The sequence below is a fragment of the Danio aesculapii genome, chromosome 5 (assembly GCF_903798145.1).
Source record: "Danio aesculapii chromosome 5, fDanAes4.1, whole genome shotgun sequence".
In the NCBI taxonomy this organism is placed as follows: domain Eukaryota; kingdom Metazoa; phylum Chordata; class Actinopteri; order Cypriniformes; family Danionidae; genus Danio; species Danio aesculapii.
In genome coordinates, this window is record NC_079439.1 from 64349433 (window position 1) to 64374244 (window position 24812).

Below are 24812 nucleotides of genomic sequence, written 5' to 3' on the forward strand. Positions count from 1 at the left end.
AGGACTATAAAATAAACTGCTATCAAAACAACAGCAATATTAAAAAATTAAGTATGGCTGACCAAAAACAAATTATGTCTAACATAGTGTCAGGAATCCTTCCGGACAGGCAGATTCATTCACTGCACCTGCACTGCCTCAATCACCAGAATACTAATCAATTTCACCTGTTGCTCATCACTAGCTCACACTATATAAGCCTGGAACATTCACTCATTCACTGTCTGATCTACTTGTTAGTACCCGGACTCTTTTCTCTTAAGCTACATAGCACTTACCAGTCTTTATATCCTGTCTGCCTGCACATCGGTTTGTCTGTCCTCCTGTTTGGTTTGCTCCCCTTTTAATCCTGAACTGTGTTTACCTCCACTGGAATCATCTTGTTTCATTTATCACCCGAAGTTAAGTTCTGTTTGTTGTGTTCTTTTATTATGATGGTATTGATGATATTTCTGTTCTGAATAACCCTATTTTACCTTGTTTAAGTATCATTAAATATCCATTCTTTTATTTAATCCGCCTTTGTCTCCTCTCTGATCCGTTACACATAGAACTGGTAACTATAATTTCTTATTGTTTAAAGCTTTTTAAAAAACAAACAAATATTTTGATTAAATCTATGAAGGCATTTCAGTAATGGCAACTCAAAATATAGCTAAAAAAGTATTACAACATATTGTAATGTATAAATATATAATGTAATAGAATTTGGAATAAAAAAAAATTAAAACCCGTAGAACATTTTTGAATATGAATATTATGAATATAAATTTTTTTATTTACATACTTTAATATTTTTTTAAATAATTTACAAAGTAAATGAGCAACATAAAAGTCTCACAACTAAAGTATGCATTGAATTTTAAAACTGAGCAAAAAATAGAAGACAAATAATTATTTCAAAGAATATCACTCTCATTCTGTTACCTGTTTATCTTGTTCCTCTAATTCTGCGAGTATACGGTCCCTGTCAATTTCTGTCTCTTCTAAACGCTGCGCCATCAAGTAGTGCTGCTCACGAGCTTCTTCTAGCTCTTCCCTCAATCTATGGAGCTCCGCTTCTTCACCACGTCTCTCGGTTGTCTGTGGGAATCAAACATAAAGATCTGCTTCATACTTAGACATTATTCTATGACATTTAGTCAATGTAACTGAAACATCTCTTGACTACGTCAAAATATGATTCTTTGCATGCCCTTTCACCTGAGTCTGATGTCTCTCTTGGTACTTTCTGAGTCTTTCTCTGAGTGAACTCATCTCTCCAGCGAGTCTATCCTGACAGCGCTGGGCCTCATCTCTATCTCTCTGAGCAGCAGATACTACACGATGCACTTCCTTTTGTAACTCCATGAATTTTTTGTTCACTGGTTCCCCGAGGTCTTCAAAGCTGCAACAGGAAGGTATAACAAAGACATTTCACTATTGGACAGTCAGACCTATTGTCAGTTTTTTTTTTTTAAAGGGGAGGAGCTACACTAGGATCCACCCTCTCTTCGACTGGATGGGCATCCACCATGTATAAACATATGCCGGAATGGTTCATTCTGCTGTGACGACCCCAGATAAATAAGGGACTAAGCCGAAGGAAAATGAATTAATGAATACTATCAGTAATAATCCATCATACCTTAATTCCTTTTGTCCTGTAGTTAAGCCTCTTCTCAGCTCTCCTAAATGTCTAGCTACACTTTCCGGGCGCAGAAGCTGCTCCCGAACGTTATTTAAGTCATCCTGAAAGGCATCTACTTCCTCTTTAAGACAGTCTCTCTCCTCCTGTAAAAGACATTTTCAGCCAAAGAATAAATCAAGAGTCTAATGGAAAGCTGGATGAATCGTGTGTGTGTGTGTGTATGTGTATGTGTGTATATATATATATATATATATATATATATATATATATATATAGATAGAGAGAGAGAGAGAGAGAGAGAGAGCAAGTATAAAGTAAAATGAAGCAAGGGGTGTCCATTCTTCCCCCTTGTGTATATAGTCTGAGCTTAATTATTGGGGTATTATTATTATTCTGCAGTAACACACCTGGAGAGAGTTGATCTGTTGCAGAAGTTGTGTGTTCTCAAGCTCTTTGTCTGCAGCCATGCGCACCTGTGCTAAAGCCTTCTCCTTTGCCTGTCGTTCTTTCTGCAGCTCTGCCTGGAGCGCAGTGTGTTCCATCTGGAAATGAAGAGGTGAAGAGTATTCAAATGTTACAATTTAGAAGGAGAGTTCACATAAATCATACTAGTATATTATATGCACAGATTTCTAAAGTAATATTTGCAACGAACAGTAATTATTCCCTCTTCCACAAATCTAGTACATTGATGTCCAGGAATTTTGGATGCTGTAAAACAGCAAGGATTGGTCAAAAGTGATGCTGTATGTTCAATAAATGCTTAATCGCAATCTCCCTAGAATTCTGAGAGCAAACATGCGTCAGGATTTCCACCAAAATATTAAACAGCATAGCTTTTGTCAGCATAATACATTTTTATTTTCAAATCAGCAAATTAGAATGATTTATTAAAGATTAACACTGCAAAACATTTGCCATCACTGGTATAAATTACACCTGAAAATAGATTTAACTTGAAACGGTTCTTTTAAAATTGCAATCATATTTCAAAATATTCCTGTTCAAATAAATCATATGGCTCGTTATCGCTTGCAGTTTGGGTCGGTACGGTACCATACCTTACCCCTTTCATAAGGGTAGCTAGCACAAAATACAGAACCAGAATTGTGAAGCTAGACTCAGTGCTGAACGCAATTGGTTTGGAGAACTGTCACTTATATGTGCAACAAGGCAGGAAAATGACAACACAGGAAGTTCTATTTTTTAACACAAAGCCAAAACACGGTACAGTTTTAATACAATTATGGCAACAAGCAATGAACCATGCACAAACAAAGCTTGTCATCTTCTTGTGACAATTAGCCACGTGCCAAAAAGCAAGAACAGAGTCTGCTGTTTGTCCTCCATTGTTGTTAATGGGCTGTTAAGATGTCGCTTCTAAACGTGTAGAAAGCACGAGGGGTACCACTTTCTCTTAGTATTTGTGATTGCTTGCTATGCATCTACATTTGAAATAATGAACTTGAGGTGCAAATTACGCAATATGCGAATTACCCATAACGCTTTCTTCTTCAAGTGAAAATAACATAGATTTAAACTTTTTGTTGCGCACCCTGCCAACTAAGTAAAGGTAGCATTGAAAAAAATATATTTCAAGAATACATTTAAGAACATTGGAAGCTACATTTGTGGAGCTTGGACGGTACTAGTTACACTTTGTGTAAATTGCGCATTATATTCTGTGACAAACACATGGAGTGACACTAGTAGAATTTTTTTTAGGTAAACCATCCCTTTACAAAATTTGTATTATCGTATACAAGAATATGTAAAATAGGGCTGCGCAATACTGGAAAAATATGCAATATTTTTGTTGAGTATTCCTATATCAATATTCTTTACGATATAACAATATTTCTCTAGAATAATGCTGTTTTTATTAGCAATGTTTTAAAATCATTCATTCATTCATTCATTCATTCATTCATGGCTTAGTCCCTTTATTCATCAGGGATCGCCACAGCGGAATAAACCGCCAACTTTGCATATGTTTTACGCAGCGGATGCCCTTCCAGCTGCAACCCATCACTGGGAAACACCCACAAACTCTCATTCACACACATACACTATGGACACCTATAGTGCATGTCTTTGGACTTGTGGGGGAAACAGGAGCATCCGGAGAAAACTTATTCAAACTCTACACTGAAATGCCAACTGACCCAGCCGATGCTCGAACCACCGTCCTTCTTGCTGTGAGGCGACAGCGCTACCCACTGGGCCACCCTTTATTTGTTTAATGATATTAAAATCAGATCTAATTCATTCTAATTCAGACTAAAAAAACATGTAATGGTGCAAACATTTAGTCTTTAAAACACTGAGTGAAAGAGTAAATACCAATCAAGCAGATATTCTGACTCTGATTGGCTGTTGTCCATCTTCCGTAAATATACATTTTCAGCTCTAAGCTCACATTTGGGCCGCTCCTGCCAACAGCAGAACAGCAACTACTGGGGAGGCGGGGATAGTAAGATAGTAAGATCTGAAGTAAGGCCACATCTGATTAGTCAAATTTAGATAACCAATCCATGCAATAAATTTAATTAATCACACATGTCTGCGATAAGTATATTGCATATACTTTTATCACGATATCGGTAATTTTGCGATATATTGTGCAGCCCTAATGTAAAAATCTATAAAGGCTTTCTAACCTGAGTGAGTCGACGCAGTCTGTCCAGCTCGTCCTTCAGCTGTGTGGCTTCAGTATCTCTCTGCTGTAGTTGGCTCTCCAGCTCGGCCTCATATTCACTGACCTGTCCTTGTGCTCGCTTCAGATCTTCATTCTCCTTCATCAGATTCTCAAACTCCTGCTGCTGTCGCTCTAGCTCCTATAACACAACAAAAACATGCCAATGTATAAACAGCAAAACAGAATCACTGTGCTGCTGAATGGATCCTTTTTACATTTCCGGGTTTCTTAGTAACGGAAGTCATCATAGTTGGGTAAACTTAGAGCGCAGTGAATGGGAGAGTACAACAAATAATTTTTTTTACAATCCTATTTGCTGAAATAATGAAAGAAAAACTCCATCATGTTGTTATAAAGACTTTCAGAAGGGGAAAAATAGTGTGAGGCAGCCAGAAGAGAGAATAACGTCAAATTTAGGCCCAATCCCAATTCTACTCCTTAGCCCTTCCCCTTACCCCTCGTTTTGCACGTTCACGTCAAAGGGTAGGGGTGTCCCAATTCTCATTAGCTTGAAGGCGTAGGGCTAAGGGGAAGGGGTGAATAGCCCTTCGAACGAAGATTTTTCAACACCACACTCGAAACCAAGGGGTAAGAAATTTCCCAGAATACACCAGCCACAACGGCAAGTAAGGAGATCCACAAATTAGTATTTTTTGTCGTTATTACGAATTTTTACAACAAACAAGCACATGTTTTAATATATTCATAACCATGTTCATGTTTTACCGTCATGCTTTTAAAAAAAAGCTAAAATAAAAACCGCCAAATTTCGCGATCTTTAATCCATAATAATAACTCCTGTATAGCAGTCCCACAAAATTCTGACAGTCGATGACACTCGAATCCCCTGTCAGAAAAGTCTTGTGGCTGGGAATGAGCTTTTTACAGTGCCTGCTATAATGTTAGTGTTGTTTTCTTGTGTTTACATAGATGAATATGGCCACTGTGTAAATGCGCAGTATAGTTATGATCTTATGATAACATAATATATGCCTTCAGTGATTTCTTTAGGATAAATACCAAAAATGAAAGCATCTGGAATAACTACAGCAATCTCATATGAAGCAAGAGATTGCGATGACATATCATGACGTGTGCAGGTGCTGTAGTGCTGTCCCAATTCTTAGGGGTAAATTTTGAAGCCCTTCCCCTTCACACTTGGTTTTAAGGGCCAAGAGGAAAGGGTAGGGGTACAAAAATAGAATTGGGCCTTACTGTCCTGGGGTGCGTTTCCCAAACAACGACGTAACTCGCGGCTGAACTAGTACGATGCATCGTTAGGCAAAAGAACAATGTAGTGATGAGTGTTTCCAAAACGCATAGTTTCTCTGTCGCAGGTCCATCGCTTAAACCATGTTAGTTATAGCGTAAAACACCCATAATGATGCTCTGAACTTCTTTAGAGAAGAACCCCATCATTTCTTTGTGCAAATTATATTGTTTTACACGCACACGCATTTAAAATTAAATCCAATATTAGATTTGGTAAAAACATGCACTCGTTTTCCATATTAACTGAAATATATGTAAATGCCACATATAAGGCCTATGTTTCCTTTACAAATATTATTGAGAATATGACATATTCTATTCTAAAACATAAAATCACTTACAAAAGCTAACACGTATTCTAATATCATATATAAATCATATAAATACATAAATAATGAGGCTATTTATTATAAAATGAAATTTAATATTTATTATATATTAGGAAATAAAAAAAAATCCTAATTTAATAATAATATTAATAATACTAATGATGACCATGATGAGGATGATGATAATTATTATTATTTTTATTATTATGTATTAGAAATGAAAAAATTATACTTTAATAATAATATTAATGATGATGATGATAATAATAATAATTATTATTAAGTAGAATATTGTTTATTTATTTTTTAGAAAAGTCTACTTTTACATTTTGACACTAGTAAACTACAGCAGAAAGTTCTAACCAGCAGGCCCATGTCAGACTTAATAATAAACCCACTATAAATTAAAAGCATTAACGTATGCTTTTTGTTTTCACAAGCTTTGGAGACGTAATGTAAGTTCCGCTTTTAAATAATAGGTCACCTAGAGCTTTCGCCATGAATCTGTTCAAAATTATATCAATGTTTTCAAAGTGCACTGCGAAGGGAGCTCAATTGTAAACATGAAGATCGCTAAAACTGAATTGTAAAAATAGTTTGAAAGCAAATTACACCAAAGAGAGATGACCTTAATGCTTTGTTATTTTTAATAATTCCAACTTTGAATGTTAGAAAGTTCTTAATGAATAGGGCATAGGGGGGGGATAATTGGGAATAGAACACAGCCAGGAACTATGTTTCTAACTACAGCTTCAGAGGTGTGGTTGCGAGTGCTCAAGTTTGCGAATGTTCGTTGGAGAGACGGCAAATCAACAAACTATGCTTGTAATGACGGAACTTGCGACCTTAGTTGGCTAACGATGGATTTGGGAAACGCACCCCTGCTCATAAACTCTACATTTCAAACACATCGCACAAGCGGTTATTTGTTTTTTGATGCAAAGATGATATAAAACATAAATAAATACATATGATTGTGCACATCTTTAAAAAAAATCTAAATGTTAAAACTTTTATGGATTTAAGATTAAGATGACTGTTAAACATGTCTTGTGAAAAGGGTCCATATTGTTAAAAACTACCTCCTGTGTGTTTTCAGCACTCAGGGCTTTATTCTCCAGCTGTGTGAATTCCTGCTCCTTTATGTCTAAGAGGTGCTGCAGAGTGTCTTTCTCCCTCTGTAGACGTCTGCAATCTGATTGGGCTCTTCGTGCTTGGTCCTTCACACCCCGCAGATACTCCTGAAGACCTGATATGATGCCCTCAAGGTCACGTTTGAGCGCTTCATTAGCAGCTATCTGACCTGAAAGGGCAGACATATTTCAATAATCATAAAATTCTATCTATTGACCTTATTCTGCAACGCATAAGTGCGCACATATTTGAGACCGTTTTAGAATGCCCGATTCAGTTGAAATGACTAGGAGTAATAAACAGCAGAAAAGGGTCAAACTGCTTGCTTTACAAACAATACAATGTTTATGACTATACATAAAAAGTAGATTAATATAATAAGAAAATATCAAGTGATTTATTATCAAAAATCAATGGAAGTGAATGAGACCGGAAATTCATTCGTTCATTTTCCTTCGACTTAGTCTCCATTTCAGAGGTTGCCACAGCGGAATGAACCGCCAACTATTCTGGCATATGTTTTATGCAGCGGATGCCCTTCCAGGCCCAACCTAGTACTGGGAAACACCCATACACCCTCATTCACACACACACACACACACACACTTGTACACTACAGCCAATTTAGTTGATTCAGTTCACCTATAGCACATGTCTTTGGAGCGTGGGGGAAACCAGAGCACGCGGAAGAAACCCACACCAACACGGGGAGAACATGCAAACTCCACATATAAATGCCCATCTGGCCCAGCTGGGACTCAAACCAGAAACCTTCTTGCTCAGGGCAACAGTGCTAACCAATGTGAAGCATAACCGAATGTGAAGAATAAGGTCAATAAAATACAACAATATTTTCCAATGAATTAAATAGTTCCTCACCATCAGTCAGCTGCTGCTCCAGATCTTTGATCTCCTGCGTCTCCTTGTAAATGCGTGTGATCATGTCATCCAGCCTGCGCTCCAGTTCCTGGTGCTTTCTGCTCATGATGGCCAGCAGCTGTGACTTCCTGGACAACTGAGCCTTCACATGGGTCTGCAGGAGTGACAGAACACGGAGCGGTGTCACTGTGTTATTACATAATCAGTTCAGCTTATAAATCAGTAAATACACAATTACACTAGATAAGTTGATATGTACAGTTTATAACACAAGTATTGAATAAATCATGCCTTTTCCTGGAAAATGTATTTCTAAAGGAGCTGTTGACATGAAATGAAGCCAGATTTTGGTAAAAACCTAAACAATTTAAACCCACAAATAAAAAAATCAACAATAACAATTGAACAACACAAGGATAAATTCCATCTCAGATGCAGAAAAGCTAGTTCATGCTTTTATGACTAGGCTGGATTACCGTAATGCTCTGTTTGCTGAGCATCCTCTATTACATACTTCAGCTAGTACAAAATGCAGCTGCCAGAGTTCTGACTAGGTCTAGAAAATATTAACATATCACCCCAATATTATCCTTCTTACACAGGCTGCCTGTTAACTTTCGTATTGAATTTAAAATATTGCTTCTTACCTATAAAGCTTTAAATAATCTAGCTCCTGTTTATCTAACCAACCTCCTGTCTCGTTACAATCCAACCCGCTCTTGAAGATCTCAAACTCAGGGCTTCTGTTACTACCAGCAAAGTCAAGTAAAGGAGGCCGAGCCTTCTCATTTATGGCTCCTAAACTCTGGAAAAGCCTTCCTGATAATGTCCGAGGTTTAGACACACTCTCGCAGTTCAAAACTAGATTAAAGACCTATCTTCTTAGCAAAGCATACACTATGACACAGTATGATGCATGAATGTGCCCCACGCAGGTTTTTCCATCTCGTTTATATACACTATGAACAGCAGATATGCTAATTATTCTCTTTATTCTCTATTTCCACCTGGGGATACTCATTCCGAGTCCCCCAGAGACTTTGCAGCGCCACTGATGTGATTCAAGACCAGCGACGAGATGATCCCAAGATTTCAATAATCCTGGACCAGGCCGTATCCTGAGCAGCTGCTGTGGTGGTCTTGGAGGAGTGGAGAGCATGAGACTGATTCCTGTGACGCTCCAGGGACAGACGAGTCTTCGATGACGTCCAGCGTTCTCCAGCCTTCAGCGCCTAGACTGCAGCTCTGCACAAGACGTTTGGCCATAGGAGAAATATTGGCCGTAGGTAAATATTGAGAGATTTCAGCTGCTGTCTAGGCTTTCCATGCCTTTCATTCCTTAATGTCCTCCATGCTCAATAATTTGCCCTGTGTCATTTTACTTAATTTCTAATTGAATTAGTTTTGTTTTGTATGTGTGGGTTACTTTGGTTGTTACTGACATCTGATTCTGATGACAATCTCAAGTCTACAGCACCTTTAGAAATGTTTTGGGGAAAAATGGTGACAGGTTTAATACTTTTGTAACACGCTGTATATTTGATTAATTCCTTTACTGAACATTTACTCTTTCATTTATTACTTCTCTAATCGTACACTTCCTCTTCCCTTGTCCCAACACTTTATCGTGAAGTGTTTCCCTAACCCCTAAATTAAGCATTATTTTAAAAACAATGCCTCAGGTTAGTTTGCTTTATAACTAATCGAAAACTAGATATTTTGTTTTATCGAAAGTTTTCGCCTTAGTGGTTTTAATGCTGTGCATTATCAAAACAACAGCTCTCAAAAGTAATGAAAGCAAAGTACAATATGCAAGCCAGCAAACCCCTGATGACATAATGCTTTTGCAATTTCCTGTTATAACACTGAATATGAACAACATTCAACATTCACATCACGAAACAATAATCAATTTTTAAAAATAAATGCTGTTTTTACTGTTAGAATCTATTACTGATTTCTACAAAACGACATCAAGAGCCCAAAACTGCAACAGCATGACAGCAGCCTCCCATGAGCCCCTACAAGACCCCACTGGGGAACTTACTACAGCGGTGCGCCTGCCATCTCTTCACTTCTGTCTCTAGATATGCATTTTTCTCCTGTTGTTGCCCCATAAGGAGTAACGGGAGCTTTTTTCACAGAAGGAGAGCATTTCCTGTCTCTTTTCGGCGTGGCTACTCTAAACTTCAGAGCTTTTGTTCATGAGGTCCAACTATCACCACAAGTAGTCCCCTCCTCTAGACCTCATTCTCCCCTCCTCCTCTTTCAATGCACTCTGTCCACCCTCCGCTTAGCTCCCTTTGAATCAACACAGGAAACTTCGGGCTTCAGCCAATCAGAGTGCACAACTCGTGCTGAGTGGGAGTAAGGAACCTCTTTGGCTCCACCCACAGCATCAACAGATTTCCCCCAGGACAGAAGTGCTCTCTTCTTTCTTAAAGAGACAGGAGCCTTATTTTATATGCCTGCTACTTGTTGCTGAGCATCATGGGTTGGCAATGATTAATTCCCTAGAGAAGCTCAACTTTGTTGTTAGGGAAGTATAAAAACAACACATCAGTGATACTTTGCACAGTGATCATTTCTTTAACTGAAAACAGAAAGACATGCTGTTTTGTATTGGTTTTTATAACATAAATAGACAGAGGTCTATTTAAATATGAGGTCTAAGATTTTAAATATGATTTGCATAAAGGCTGATATGATTATTAGACTATAATAGAATTTAAATTAAATTATTTTGAAGGTGTTGTTGAAGATATAGCACAACCCTTTTAGAGTGATCACACATGGGTGTAAGCAGTAACACCAACACGTGTATCATAGATACTTGTAAACGTTACTTCTGCAGAAAACTGGTTCTTGCCTTCATTTTTAACACTTCAGTGTGTGTAAACAGAGCATTAACTATTTAATCCGCTATTCATTAATCAGAGTTCACGTATCAGGGTAAAATAGCAAACAAACAATCTGTAACTGCACATGAGTTGATTTCTGTTTTGAATTAATTAGCCCACACCTCACATAAGTATTTCCAACAGAAATAAAATGTTAAAATACTACAGTAAATCCTGCTAACCATAAAAGTGACAGCTAAATTCATTCTCAATTTAATGGACTTAAATGCAGATTCTTAAATAAGAATAAAAGCAGAAATTACCTAAAATATTAATGCAGATATATATAATTTTTTAAAAGAAAAATCACATTTGATTAATAAAGTAAAAAGAGTATTAATGTGAAATGTATTTAAAGGACAAATAATGTTATTATAATGTAAAAATCTGTAGTAATGCCACATTTGTTCAATATAATGAATGCTTGCAGAAGAGTATAATTTATAAGACCATAATAAATGTAATCTGACCTAAAACTTTTGTATCTGATGTATTTAAATATCAAATGAAAGCAAACCAGTGATTGCACCAGCATGTAAACGCTGTGTGTTGACCTATCGCTAGGGCCAGACAGAATCTGTGGTAGTGATGCGCGGATGGTGGTTCTATCCGCGGGCCCTGCGGATAATCCATGGGTCGGGCTGGTGGGGTAATAAAAAAATACATTATGATTAATTGCGGGTTGGTTGCTGGTGGATGTAGCGGGACATGGCAGTGGACAAGCGAAAAAGCAGAGAGTGGACTTTGCAGAATGGGAAGATGAGACGCCCAATAATAGGCTAATGGATGAAGTGCAAGAGTAGCCTACAGTTCAAAGTTTTAGTTAGAGGAGTCATCAGAGGAAAATCTGCTATCGTTCTGGGAGAAACAAGATCCCTTATTTTCACGACTGCAGTGCCCTGCGACACGCGGTGCGAGCGAATGCTCATTCAGTGCAGCTGACCGTGTTTTGGAGGCGAGGCGGTGCGAAGAAAAAGGCCAAGTAAACACAACACAGCTGCCGTTTAGGCTGAAGTGGCACCGTTTTTGTTTTCTTGTTCCTGTATCTGTAAAAGCTAAAATGTATTTTTTTTTACTTTCTGTATCTATTTCAAATGAAGAAAATGTTGTCTAAAGACAAACTTTTGTTTTTATAAATGTTCATTTAAAAACGTTCAAGATAACATATTATTTTACTATCAGAGATGAGCAGATTAGTTCACTGAATCTGCTGTTAATGTCCACGGTGACATATCATCATGCCTAAAACAAAGAATTAAATTATTAAAGTGACGATCGGGTGTGGATACATATATCAGATAAAACTATATGTGCGGGCGGGTGGCGGGTGGATGATTAGTATGAAGCTGCGGTTTCGGGTGCCATGTCAGCATCTCTAATCTGCTGACAATTTTTGCTAAAAAAAAATTCTGCTCAAAATTTTGCAAAAAATCTACGAATTAATGTGTAATGATTTTGGGACTATCATAACTAAAAACTTGAATATGAGTATATGAAATAAAAAATAATACCTTTTAAACTTTCATTTAATGTTTGCAATACAAATCCAACTAGATCCACTTAATTGCTAAACAACGCAAGTCTCTCTCATATTTTATGTCTACTAAAAGACAGAAAATATTACTTTACAAACTGTATTGTAAATAAATCATATGAACATTTTCATATTTGTTAATAATATTACTGAAATTAATTTAAAAACTGATAAAATACAATTTTTACACAACTAAATAAATACTCAAGGATGAGCCAAAAACCTGTGGATTTCTGTGCACAGATTTCCGTGTAGGCCTACCTATCGCTAATTAATTGCATCATCAAACAGAAAACCTGTATTTACCATTGTTAATCTGAAAAAGTATTGAACGCTGGGTGTATTTATTTATTTATGAAACCAATCAACCACAAGAGGCTGTGAATTACAGTAATAAATGCATCATGAGGGTGTTCAGGCATGAGTGTTACTGACATGTTTGGGGTCACTGGGATCCAGGTTGTGCAGTAGATTCTGCAGCTGCTCCATTTCATCCTGAGCTTGATTCCTCTCAGCATTCAGTCTGTCCAGCTGTTTCTCCACAGCCTCCATCTCTCCTCTCAGCTCTCCAAGACTCTGTATCCTCCTCTGAAGCTCCTGCCTGAGTTGCTCCTTTTCAGCCTCACAGACCTACAGTCAAAGTCAAAATGATTAGCCCTCTTGCGAATCAATAGCGCCGCCATATTTGTACAGTGCTCCCAGGACAAGTGTCATTCAACCGCACTAGTCAAGATAGTGTTACTACGTGAAGATGCTGGACTTTAGCGCTGTGTACAGGTGTAGTATTGAGCAAACAAAGAAAACAAAGCACAAAGGCAGAACATTTCATAGGTAAGATCTTGTTTTTGTGTGTTATGAACTTTTGTGCTAAACAGGTAACGTTATTGATGATAATACAGTCACCTATTGCATTCACCATAAGGCAAAGTAGCACCAGCTCGCACTAAACACTCAGCTTATGCTAGTTTTGTTGAATAAAATCAGCAAACAAAGCAAAAGAAATATGACAACGCGATGCTGCAGTGCCGGAAACTTATATTTTAGTCGGCTAGTGAAGGAGTCGTTCATAACGGAGATTCATTCACAAACGAATCGCTCCCTCCGTCAGTATGAGAAGTGAAAGCAGGAGAAGGGGGTGTGTTTCAGGACACAGATAAGATCAAATTTAACAGGGAGGGTGTATAGTACATTTCTATACACACAAACACAAGCTTTTTGTCAGGAATGCCTGAGCGATCACTTATCGATCAATGTAGAAAAGTGATATAAAATTATAAGTTTCTGACCTCCAGGAAAACTCCCGTTCATAGATATATGTGTATATGTGTATTCCTCTGGCTCTGGATGGCCACAGTCCTCCACTGCAGCTTGGTCCCGCATTCATTTCAAAGGAGCGCTACCCTGTACTAAAATGGCGGCTCTACTGACGCATTCCTTCCAATAGACAACAACAGGGTAGGCAACGTCTAATGTATTTATCTATGGGTGCGTGAGGCTAGCAAACACAACGTAGCTTTCAGTTAAGATGAACACAGTTTATACAATTATACTTTATTCATAGATAAAGGTCTTTGGCTCTGCATACAATGACTTTAGATTGCTGGAATTTATAGTCGTTTCACTTTACTTCAGGACGCATTAATGCCGCTCTGTAGGTCTATTGGAGACATTCATAAATATTCCTAGCAAATCTAATAAATGTTGGAGGCATACTTGTTACATAAACACACTAATTCGCACTTCAGCAGCATTTATTTGAGAGTGCACAAGAAAATCTGCACTTGAGCAGCGTGTATTTGAGGGCGTGCAAAACGTTTTGTGCATGAACAGAGGAAATCGGCGCGCAAGCAAAGATTTGCATGCTCGTATTACATAAATGCGATCTCGACTTGTAATACTGCGTTCACGACATTTGTCATTGAAATAACGCCATTGGTAGTGGATGGATCTGTGTGAAAGGCTGCCGCCACAGCTGGAAAAAATCCTAGAGGAAACACTGTACAATGTCCTCTTCTATAGATGGAAAGCCTCACAGATAGTTCAGGACTCCACTCAACCTCTTCATTATGAATTTGAATAGCTTCCTTCTGGTAGATGATACAGCTACCCACAACAAAAACAAATATTTTTTAAGAAATCTTTGATTCGTCTGCTATTTTTATATTAAACAAATGATCATGAAGTAGTTTATATGTTATTCTGTGACTGTGAATCTATTTGTGGTTTTATAGCCAGGGTTGTATGTTGGCAATCTATGGTGTAAGAACCTTTGTGTTTTTGTTGGATTGCAAGATTTCTGAGGCCAAAGACAAATTTACACATGTGTGTGGACAATAAAGACTTCTAATCTATTTGTCAAAGATCAAATGAAAAAAGCAACATCTCACCCGTCTCTGGGAAACTGCATCCTCTAGCTGCCGAAGCTCTTCACTGGCTTTAAGGATCTGTTGTTCTCTTGCTTCAATTTCTTTATTTAACTGCTGTAATCGCTTCTCAGCTAAAAGCAAAACCAAAATTCAGGTAAAAAACTAAACAAAAAAAAACCTTTTCATGAAACAACTGTACCAAAAATGTAATTACTAGGTCATCGATATTTGTTGCACTTCTAAAGTACAGGAGGATGGTATTGTGTGAATACGCAGTATGCAAATGCAACGTCATTTTATGCAACTTAGTTCCAAACTTTAGGAGAAATGTTAGAGAGAATAACTGAAAAAAACTCCAGGTGCCCTTTGAACCTCCTTACCTGCCAGCTGGGCATGTCTGGACATGTAATGTTCTCCTGGGCTATCAGTCTCTGTCAGGTCTGAGGCTGGCGGATGCATCTGCTGGTCTCGTGTGCCAGTCTTCTCATTCTCTGATGGCAATGTGATGTTTCTTTTCTGACGAGACTTTCCAATGTAGGGACTCTCGCTTATTAGGTTGTCTACCTCCACCTCCTGAATAACACAAGAGAATGTTGTCTATATTTATGAGTCATCATATCATACACAAATCAGCACTGAATGGTTCACACTGTGCAATACACATTTTATTAACACTGAACTAAAAGGTGTTTTTACTGCAGGATAAAATGCCACAAGAATCAGAAGGTAACAAACTGCTATAAATTCCAGAGGTGAGAAAATCATATTATTAAAGTGTAAGTGAAGCACTCAGTCAAGTTTACATTATTTTGTAAATTGAACTTAATGAAATATATAGGAAACAAAAGATATGCTTTTTACTAAAGGTTTTTTAAACATGACGCCATCTTGAAATACCTTGACTGACTGCTTCACTTCCACTTTAAACTAAACTTTATTTATATTTACAGTTGAAGTCAGAATTATTAAATCCCCTGAATTATTAGCCCCCTGTTTATTTTTTTCTCAATTTCTGTTTAATGAAGAGAAGATTTCTTTTCAACACATTTATAAACATAATAGTTTTTTATTAACTGATTGATTTTATTTTTGCCATGATGACAGTAAATAATATTTTACTAGAATTTTTCCAGACACCTCTATACAACTTAAAGTGACATTTAATGGCTTAACTAGGTTAATTAGGTTAACTAGGCAGGTTAGGGTAATTAGGCAAGTTATTGTATAATGATGGTTTGTTCTGTAGACTATCGAAAAAAAAAAATAGCTTAAAGGGGCTAAAAATTTTGACCTTAAAATGTTTTTTTTTAATTAAAAACTGCTTTTATTATAACAGAAATAAAACAAAAAAGACTTTCTCCAGAAGAAAAAAATATTATCAGACATACTGTGAAAATGCCCTTGCTCTGTTAAACATCATTTGGGAAATATTTTAAAAAGAAAAAAAAATTCAAAGAGGGGCTAATAATTCTGATTTCAACTGTATATACAGCTTTCTTTGCTTTGCTTTAATTTGAAACTGAATTAGACTGTAATGCACAGTGTTAATGATATTTTACAAATTTCTTTTACAAAAATATTAAGTGGTTCAACACATTTTTTAACATAGATGGTAATAAAAATATTTCTTACGCACTGAATTAGCATATTACATTGATATCAGGATCATGTGACAAAAAAAGACTGGCTGATTACAAAAATAATATTTTCCATCAGAGAAATGAATTATTTTAAATGAACCTTAAAATAAATTCAAATACAGAATAGTTATTTTAGATGACACAATTTTACTCAATATAATAATAATAATAATATTACCATATTATTGTTTTTTTACTGTATTTTTGATCAAATAAATGCAGCCTTCATTTTAAAAAATTAAGAATTCTTTTCAACCACAAACTTTGGAACAGTTTAAGAAACCAGCAAAATAAATTATATTTAACATTGCAAAATGAACATGTCCCATGGTTACTTATGTAGATGCATGATATTAGGAAAAAATGACATTGCAAAATAAAATATTCTGCAATACATATTGCGATATTGAGTATATTTTTACCAGATGAAATAAATGGCTCAATATGGTAAGAATTCATCATTTTAGATTGATTGGGATGATTTTGTAGGGAAGCGCATCTGCATAAAATATACTAAAATATAATATTGATAAACGCAGTACAGCAAAGATACAAACTAAATAATAATAATATACAGAGCAAAATGTATAATCAAATGTAAAATGACCCAGTTCAGTCATCATCGTATTTATACATAAATACAATTAGTTTCTTAAAATTACAAACATTATCATTTTGTGTGCCTGAATGCTCAACATTTCAGACCATGCGGTGTGACTATTGCAGACGTGCACATCGCAATATCGATGCTGAAACAATATACTGTGCAGCCTAGTTACTTACAGGGTCTGGATAAAAAGGAAGAGGTTCAAACTTGACATCTATTTTGTGAAAGGCCAACTCCTGCTCGAGCTCATAGTGTTTCTGACAAGCCTGGGTCAATTCCACAGTTTTCTGTTTCAGCTGTATAATAAAGAAAGATTCATTCAAACACAACATTCCACCGTAAAACAAAACACACCAGCCACACTTCACTACAAACCTTTTCAGCTCAGGATGACATTGGATTTTAAAGAGATAGTTCACCCAAAACTGAAAATTCGGTTTAACGTTCTTGCTTCCATTGAACACAACAGAATAGTTTTTTAAAGAAAGCTGGAAACCTGTAACCATTGACTTCAACAGAATTTGTTTTTCTTACTATGGAAGCAAACTGTTACCAGAAAACTGCTTTCTTCAGAAAATCTTCTTTATTGTTCACAAGTGAGCTATCCCTTTAAGGATATGCTTGTACACCACAAAACTCATAAATACACAAAGTGAATAATGACAATTTAAGATTACCATTAACTTAAAATGCACACATGCATAAACATGCTAAGAACATAGCAATGCCATACCATCAACATGGCTCTCAAAAGCGAGCACCTGAGTGGACAGGAGAACATAATGTTGGCATCATACAGTGATGAATGGATGGAGCACATGTGAATACCTGACACAGAGAATCCAGCAGAGGAGTGTGTTGTGGAGGCTTAGATTGAAGCAGGAATGAGAAGAGAACAGGCAGTAAAGGACATGCAGACAGAAGAGAACAGGAACCCAAGAAACAGGAAATCAACATAGAAGGGATAGTATAAGGATAGCATTTGTCATTTTTGCAATGATCCATGTTTAAGTGGTTTGAAATGTTGTATAAAATTAAAATTATTGAGCCAGTGCAGAGTAATTAATTTTTTTCTAACAGATGAAACTGTACTGAAACTGAACTGTTGATGAAACTGTTTTTCAAATGCCAGGTTTTCAATAAAGTCTGTTAGCTAAAAGAACACTCAACTTTTATTTTGAAAATAGGATAATTTTAACCTAGAGTCCCTTTAAGTACTCTAGGGTTAAACTTTACTCTAGAGTTAGACTTGAAAGTTGAGTTTTACCATTTTTAAATCCATTTAGCTGATCTCTGAAATTGGCGGTAGCACTTTTAGCTTAGCTTAGCATAAATTTTTGATTTAGATTAGACCATTAGCATCTCGCAAAAATTAAATAAAAAAAAAATAATAATTTGTTGAGTGACGGAAAATGAAAAGTTGCTATTTTCTAGCTTGATATGGCGTAATAATCAAGGAACTTTACTGCTATACCATGGCGACAGCAGGCGCCATGATACTACACAGAGCTGTTACCCAATTTCCAAGCTGAGGACTATTTTTAGCCACTGAATGGATTAAAAAAAACTTCTAAAATGAGTCTATTTACAAATAAAAATGCAGTGTTCTTATATAGACGATGAATGACGTAACAAACACACACTTAAACACAAATATTACTCAACAGCATTCACAAAGTACCTTTAGAACAGGTGACAAAAGTGTGGAGTAAGAAGAGAGAGCTGAACAGGAAATTTGCTAGAAATAGAAAGTAAACAGAAAAAAACTATGAAAAAATCATTTGTGTACTTTCACTATGAGGAAGAATTTATTTGGAAAGATCTAGAAGCAGATATAGGAAAGATAAGTATTAAAGTCAGCACAAAACTGAATTCACAACACTTTTCCTTCCGTTTTGTGACATAATTTTGCATAAACACTTATTCTTAATTAATATGATTTTAATTTAAGATGAACTAATAAGTGAATATGCTTTAGAGATGGAACATTTCATGAGAAGAAGTAACAGAATAATTGTATTTCTTTGGAGCAATATGTGCAAAACAATAGCAGGAAAAATATATAAGCAAAACACCAGTCAAATACTTTTAGTAAAAAATATTTGCATGTAATGCTTTATGGAATGTAACATTTAAATTTGCGAATGGCTTTATTTACTTAAATACACACTCATTTATGTGTCTCTTTCATTTAAAGAATTAAAAAAATCATTGGATAAAGCCAGGTTAAAAATTCTTGTTATCATTTATTCATTCATTCATTCGTTTATTTTCCTTTGGCTTAGTCTGTATTTCAGAGGTCGCCACAGCGGAATGAACCGGCAACTATTCCAGCCTATGTTTTATGCAGCGGATGTCCTTCCAGCCACAACCCAGTGTTGGGAACATCCATACACACTTATTCACGCACATACACTTATACACTATTTCAGTGGTCGCCACAGCGGAATGAACCGGCAACTATTCCAGCCAATGTTTTATGCAGCGGATGTCCTTCCAGCCACAACCCAGTGTTGGGAACATCCATACACACTTATTCACACACACACTTATACACTACGGCCAATATAGTTTATTCAATTCCCTCATAGTGCATGTCTTTGGACAGTGAGGAAAACCGGAGCACCTGGAGAAAACCCACGCCAACACGGGGAGATCATGCAAACTTCACACAGAAACGCCAACTGGCCCAGCCGGGACTTCTTGCTGTGAGGCGACAGTGCTAACCATTGAGCCACCGTACCGCCCTTCTTGTTATTTTTTATATTCTAAACATATTAGAGTAAACGGTTCCTACAGAGGGAATTTTGGATATATTTTTCTAACTTTATGAATCCAACGATATTCAAAAAAATATATAAAATAGGATTTCTTTACATCAGTCAGTGTGGAATGATGTATGTTATGTTTTGTGCTTCAGACAAAGAGATTTCTGAATCAGTGCATAGGAAAAACCTAAATAAAAACAGCTTTTATTTTAATTATATGTATTCTAATTGAAATTTACAGATGCAAATAGATAAAGTGTTATACTATTCTGAATAGACATGTTACTGAGGCAAAATTGGTCAAAAACTGACAAACACATGAAAACATTTAGAGTTTGAATGATTATATTTCATTTGCACTTTTTGTTAGAATTTACTTTGCTTTTCATAAGCTATCATGGTTGTGTTGATGTCAAAATGGTCAACTCTCTTGACACTGGAGCAGATGTAAGTGAAGACCCCATGACCCACCAGTTCAGACTTGGTGTCCAGTTCTCTCTGGAGCTCCTCATGGCTGTGCTGTTGCTCCTGATTCTGCTGCCTCAAGTTTTGGTTGACTGTTTCCTGGTGTTCCAGTTGTTCCAGTGCTACGGTTCTCTCTCTCTGAAGCCGATCCGTCTCCTCGGCTCTCAACTCCAGCTCTTGCTCCAAACGCTCCACTTCCTCTGTATAGACAGCAGAACAGGGCTCAGATTATGTTAGCACATACAGTACTGTAAGAAAACTGTAGAAGATGAGATAAGGTTTACCCATGTGAAACCGTTGATGTGCTTGCTCTCTATCCTGTGGACTAATTGGTTTTCCATCTAATATTTCCAGTGACCTCAGTTTGAAGATGAGGAAGAGGTGATAATGGGCCAGATTGGATACTGGGTTTTCGGCTAATGTTAGACACGTCAGGTTGTTCAGGGGCTTCAGTTTAGCCAGCTCATGAAGCTAAAGGTGCAATGTAAATGGATAATCATTCAATAGCAGTCATTTACTTTTATACATGTGACATTAGATGATTTTTTTTCCGACAAGTCTGAAGAGTTTACAAGTCCTCTAGAGTTAAACAGTTGAGTTTTACCATTTTTTAATCCATTCAGACAATCTCCAGGTCTAGCGGGAGCAATTTTAGCTTAGCTTAGCTTAGCATAGATCATTAAATTGGATTAGACCATTAGCATCTCGCTCAAAATTATCAAAGAGTATGGATAATTTTTCTATTTAAAGCTTGACTTTTCTGTAGTACTGTATCTTTTTTTTTTTACATTACTGTGAGGGGTATGTATAGGGCTGAGGTAGGGGTAGACGTTAACAAAATATAATTTAATAGCAATTTAACAAATAATTTAAATAATTCTTATAAACTTCCGGCTGCAGCTGTATCTCATCTAGCAACAACCAACACCAAGTCCTACACTTGCACCACCAGTTAGAATATGTGTAATAACATTGCGCCTGCTGCAGCCATGGCAAGGCAGCAAAGATTCTTGTTGATTACAACGAGAATTGTTGAAAATGAGAGTATAGTTTCTATCCATATCAGCCTAGTATATAGCACCTTTTCATTTTCTGTCGGTCTTACACAATGTACTGACATAATTATCACGCTTTAAATAGAAAATTATAGAAACTTTTTATTTTTTATTTTTTGAGCAAGATGCTAACGGTCTAATCCGATTCAATTATTTATGCTAAGCTAAGTTAAAAGTGCTCCTGCCAGACCCAGAGATTGGCTGAATGGAACTGTTTAACTCTATTGGAGTTGTAAAATGAGACAATTGTCAAAAAAAAGTGGAGTGTTCTCTCTAATGTCTCTCAGTTATCTTTTACTCAAACTCATGTCACCTGTATGACTTTATTTCTTTTTAACACAAATTGAAACATATTTTGAAAAACATTAGTAACTAAATAGTATCGTTGTATGAATAAAAATAAATGTGAAATTTGAATATGAATATAAATAAAAATGCTGAGAATATATAAAAAAATCTGTATTATAAAAACGCTCTACAGGTTTGAACATAAACATAAACATAAAGGTAATTTTTCAGATTTAAAGACTTCTTTGTTGATTGGTTTTAATTAAACGATAAACAAGTACAAAACCATTGCTGAATTGTACCCACTGAGGATATGTTGTTGCTCTGTAGATTTACGGTCTGAAGGGATCGGAGCTTCTTTCCAAACCAAACTGGAAGATCTTCAATGTTGTTGAATGCTAAGTTTAGAACCTGAAGTTTCGTCATGTGTTCTAGACCTTCAACTTTTCTGCAGATGAGTGAAGTACACATATTTTAAAAGTTAAAACATGAGAGCATTAATTCTTGCTACTCAATGAAAAAGTTAATCTTTTTGACTAGAGCAGTGTTTCTCAACCACGTTCCCGGAGGACCACCAGCTCTGCACATATTCTATGTCTCCTTAACCAAATACACCTGATTCAGATCATCAGCTCATTAGCAGAGACTGAAAGACTTGTAATGCAGACAAACATGCAGTGTTGGCGATCCTCCGGGAACGTGGTTGAGAAACACTAGACTATAGCACATTTTATTTCAAGGGAAGGTATTCTTACTGTATCCTGTTTTTGGAAAGGTGAAGCTCACGTAATTGACATAGTTTCTCTAGTTTCTCAATTCTCTCTATCCTGTTGTTGCTGAGGTTGAGAACCTGCAGGCGTTCACACTTGTCCAAATTTTCTATATACTGAAAAAACAGCTCAATATGAATTAATGCGAAATACAATCATATGTAAACTTTATCACCCTCATGAAGCATTAACCAGATAATGTCTAAACCTTACCCTAAATTGGTGGTCACTCCCTGTGGCCATAGACAGATCCAGGGTGAGCACGAGAACTAAATTGTCACATTTTGTCACTCTCCTAATCAGGTCTTCTGTGATGTATCTTGTCCCCTTATATTGCCTTTTGTCTATGAGTAGAAAAGTGTGTAAATAAATATCCATAACTTTAAAAAGGTTTTCATCACATGCCCACTGTGTTTAATAATATACTAAAAGAAAAATAAATATTATTTGTACACATAAAATTTCATAAAGTGTAAATATTTTAGTATGACAGGAAATTCTGCAAATATTTTGTCTACAAAATTCACAAATTTATCTTTGTTTTAACTTAAGAGAACATAATTCATATGTGATTTCTTATTTCATCTCAAACTTCAAACTGACACTGCTGTCTCTTTGGTTGTTCATTATACACCAAACATTATCGCTGACTGACGTGGACACATTTTTTCTAATCGTTACATTAATTAGGGGGGAAATCACAATAAATGACAAAAAAATACAAATAATTTTCACACAATGATTGCTGAAATGATTTATGCTTATGTTACTTTTTTTTGCATCAAAGTTTCAAACATGAAGTAATTTGGTACCACTTTATGTGTCCATTTGTCAACAGTTAATGATTGGCAATAATTAACTATATGTCGTTAGGGTATGTATTTATCTGTTAGCATTAGTTAATCAACATACAGCTGCTTGTTGTTAGCTTGTGTCCACTGAGGGTCATTATGAAACTATATTGACCAATATATTAAAATCCATAATTGTATTTATATTGTTGCAGTTGAAATTAACATGAAATATGATACAAAATTTATTTATTAGTATCTAACATATCCACATAGTATCTAACATGACCACATTTATGCATTTGAGATGATAAACAAGAAAATCTGTACAAAATGATGAACTTTTTTTTTCTGAACACAAAACAATTATTCATTTGTCCCAAACAAGGTGGATATTTTTAGTCGTCCTTCTCATTTATTTTTGCTTGAAATTTATTAAATGTATACACTAAAGTTTAATCAAAATAATTTTTGACATATTTTACACAATCTCCCGATTACAATTACACAAAATCTGATTTAAACAGTGTGTTTTATGTTTTTACAATATTCAAAAGGTACTGAATACCAGAAATGGGCCAGAAATAAATGATGAAATCTCAGTTTTCCTATAAGAAAAAGTCGATTGAAGTAAATTTGGTTTTACATTCACACATTCAGACTTTCTACTTAATAATATAACTTCAGAAAAGTATTGCTTGCAAATTCTAAATAAGGAAATCCTATTACAAGCCAATGACTATCAAAGTGGTGCCTCAGTGGGTAGCACTGTCGCCTCACAGCAAGAAGGTCGCTTGTTTGAGTTCCGGCTGGGTTAGTTAGCGTTTCTGTGTGGAGTTTGCATCTTCTCCCCGTGTGGCGTGGGTTTACTCCGGGTGCTCCGGTTTCCCCCACAGTCCAAATACATGCGCTATAGGTGAATTGAATAAACTAAATTGGCTGTAGTAAATATGTAAATGAGTGTCTATGGATGTTTCCCAGTAGGATATAGGGTTGCAGCTGGTGGTTTATTCCACTGTGGCGACCCCTGATGAATAAAGTGACAAAGCTGAAGGAAAACGAATTAATGAATGACTATTAAAGTACAACAATATTCAAAGTCAATTAAATAATGCTAATGTTGTTTTGAAGTCATACTTACACGCTATTTCAGACCGAATATTCAAAGTAGCCTGTTAAACAACATACTGTAGGACCGTGTCACAAGTGAAGGAATGTGCGAATATAAACCCAACTTTACCTCACTAAAAAAGCTCTAGTGCAAAAAAAAAAAAGTGTCCAAACATCTAGAAATTCAGATGAACTCCAAAAAGACAGATATGTCACAAAAGTGATTCCTGTACTTTAGCAAAATGATTTTGATTTACCTTCATCACTAGGTTCTTCTCTCTGACCTCCATCCTCAGCTACAGGCAATGAGATTGTGTTGGGAGTCACAGGTTTGCTTTGGGGTCTCTTGGAAATTTTGAATCCCAATATTGGAGACTGTTTGCGCATCTGGCCGCCTCTTTTCATTTTACACTCATTAGATATTTACTGTAACTTTATTTCAAGAGACCAGCAAATAGGACGTTTATCCTAGTTATGTTCGACTATTAAAAACATAATGTTATCGTTACTTCTAACGTTAGTGATTTATGCAATGCAGACCGAATCTGACAAAACCCAAAGTCAACAAACAACATA

At 36.1% G+C, this 24812-nt stretch overlaps 1 protein-coding gene across 1 annotated transcript in view; it reads right to left on the bottom strand.

The window, feature by feature from the left end:
• cntrl (centriolin) overlaps positions 1–24681 on the bottom strand; it is a 55010-nt gene extending 30329 nt beyond the window's left edge. Inside the window, exons 1-17 of the mRNA XM_056457165.1 lie at positions 24494–24681; positions 22549–22679; positions 22321–22451; positions 21872–22013; positions 20507–20693; positions 20229–20422; positions 17166–17285; positions 15123–15315; positions 14764–14873; positions 12812–13006; positions 7943–8096; positions 7012–7232; positions 4291–4467; positions 2038–2172; positions 1628–1773; positions 1204–1387; positions 928–1083 (exon numbers count right to left, since the gene is read on the bottom strand). Coding sequence (XP_056313140.1) covers positions 928–1083; positions 1204–1387; positions 1628–1773; positions 2038–2172; positions 4291–4467; positions 7012–7232; positions 7943–8096; positions 12812–13006; positions 14764–14873; positions 15123–15315; positions 17166–17285; positions 20229–20422; positions 20507–20693; positions 21872–22013; positions 22321–22451; positions 22549–22679; positions 24494–24641 — 2724 coding nt within the window. The 5' untranslated portion in view covers positions 24642–24681. The remainder of the gene's footprint in view (positions 1–927; positions 1084–1203; positions 1388–1627; positions 1774–2037; positions 2173–4290; positions 4468–7011; positions 7233–7942; positions 8097–12811; positions 13007–14763; positions 14874–15122; positions 15316–17165; positions 17286–20228; positions 20423–20506; positions 20694–21871; positions 22014–22320; positions 22452–22548; positions 22680–24493) is intronic.
• Between the last annotated feature and the right edge of the window lie 131 nt (positions 24682–24812).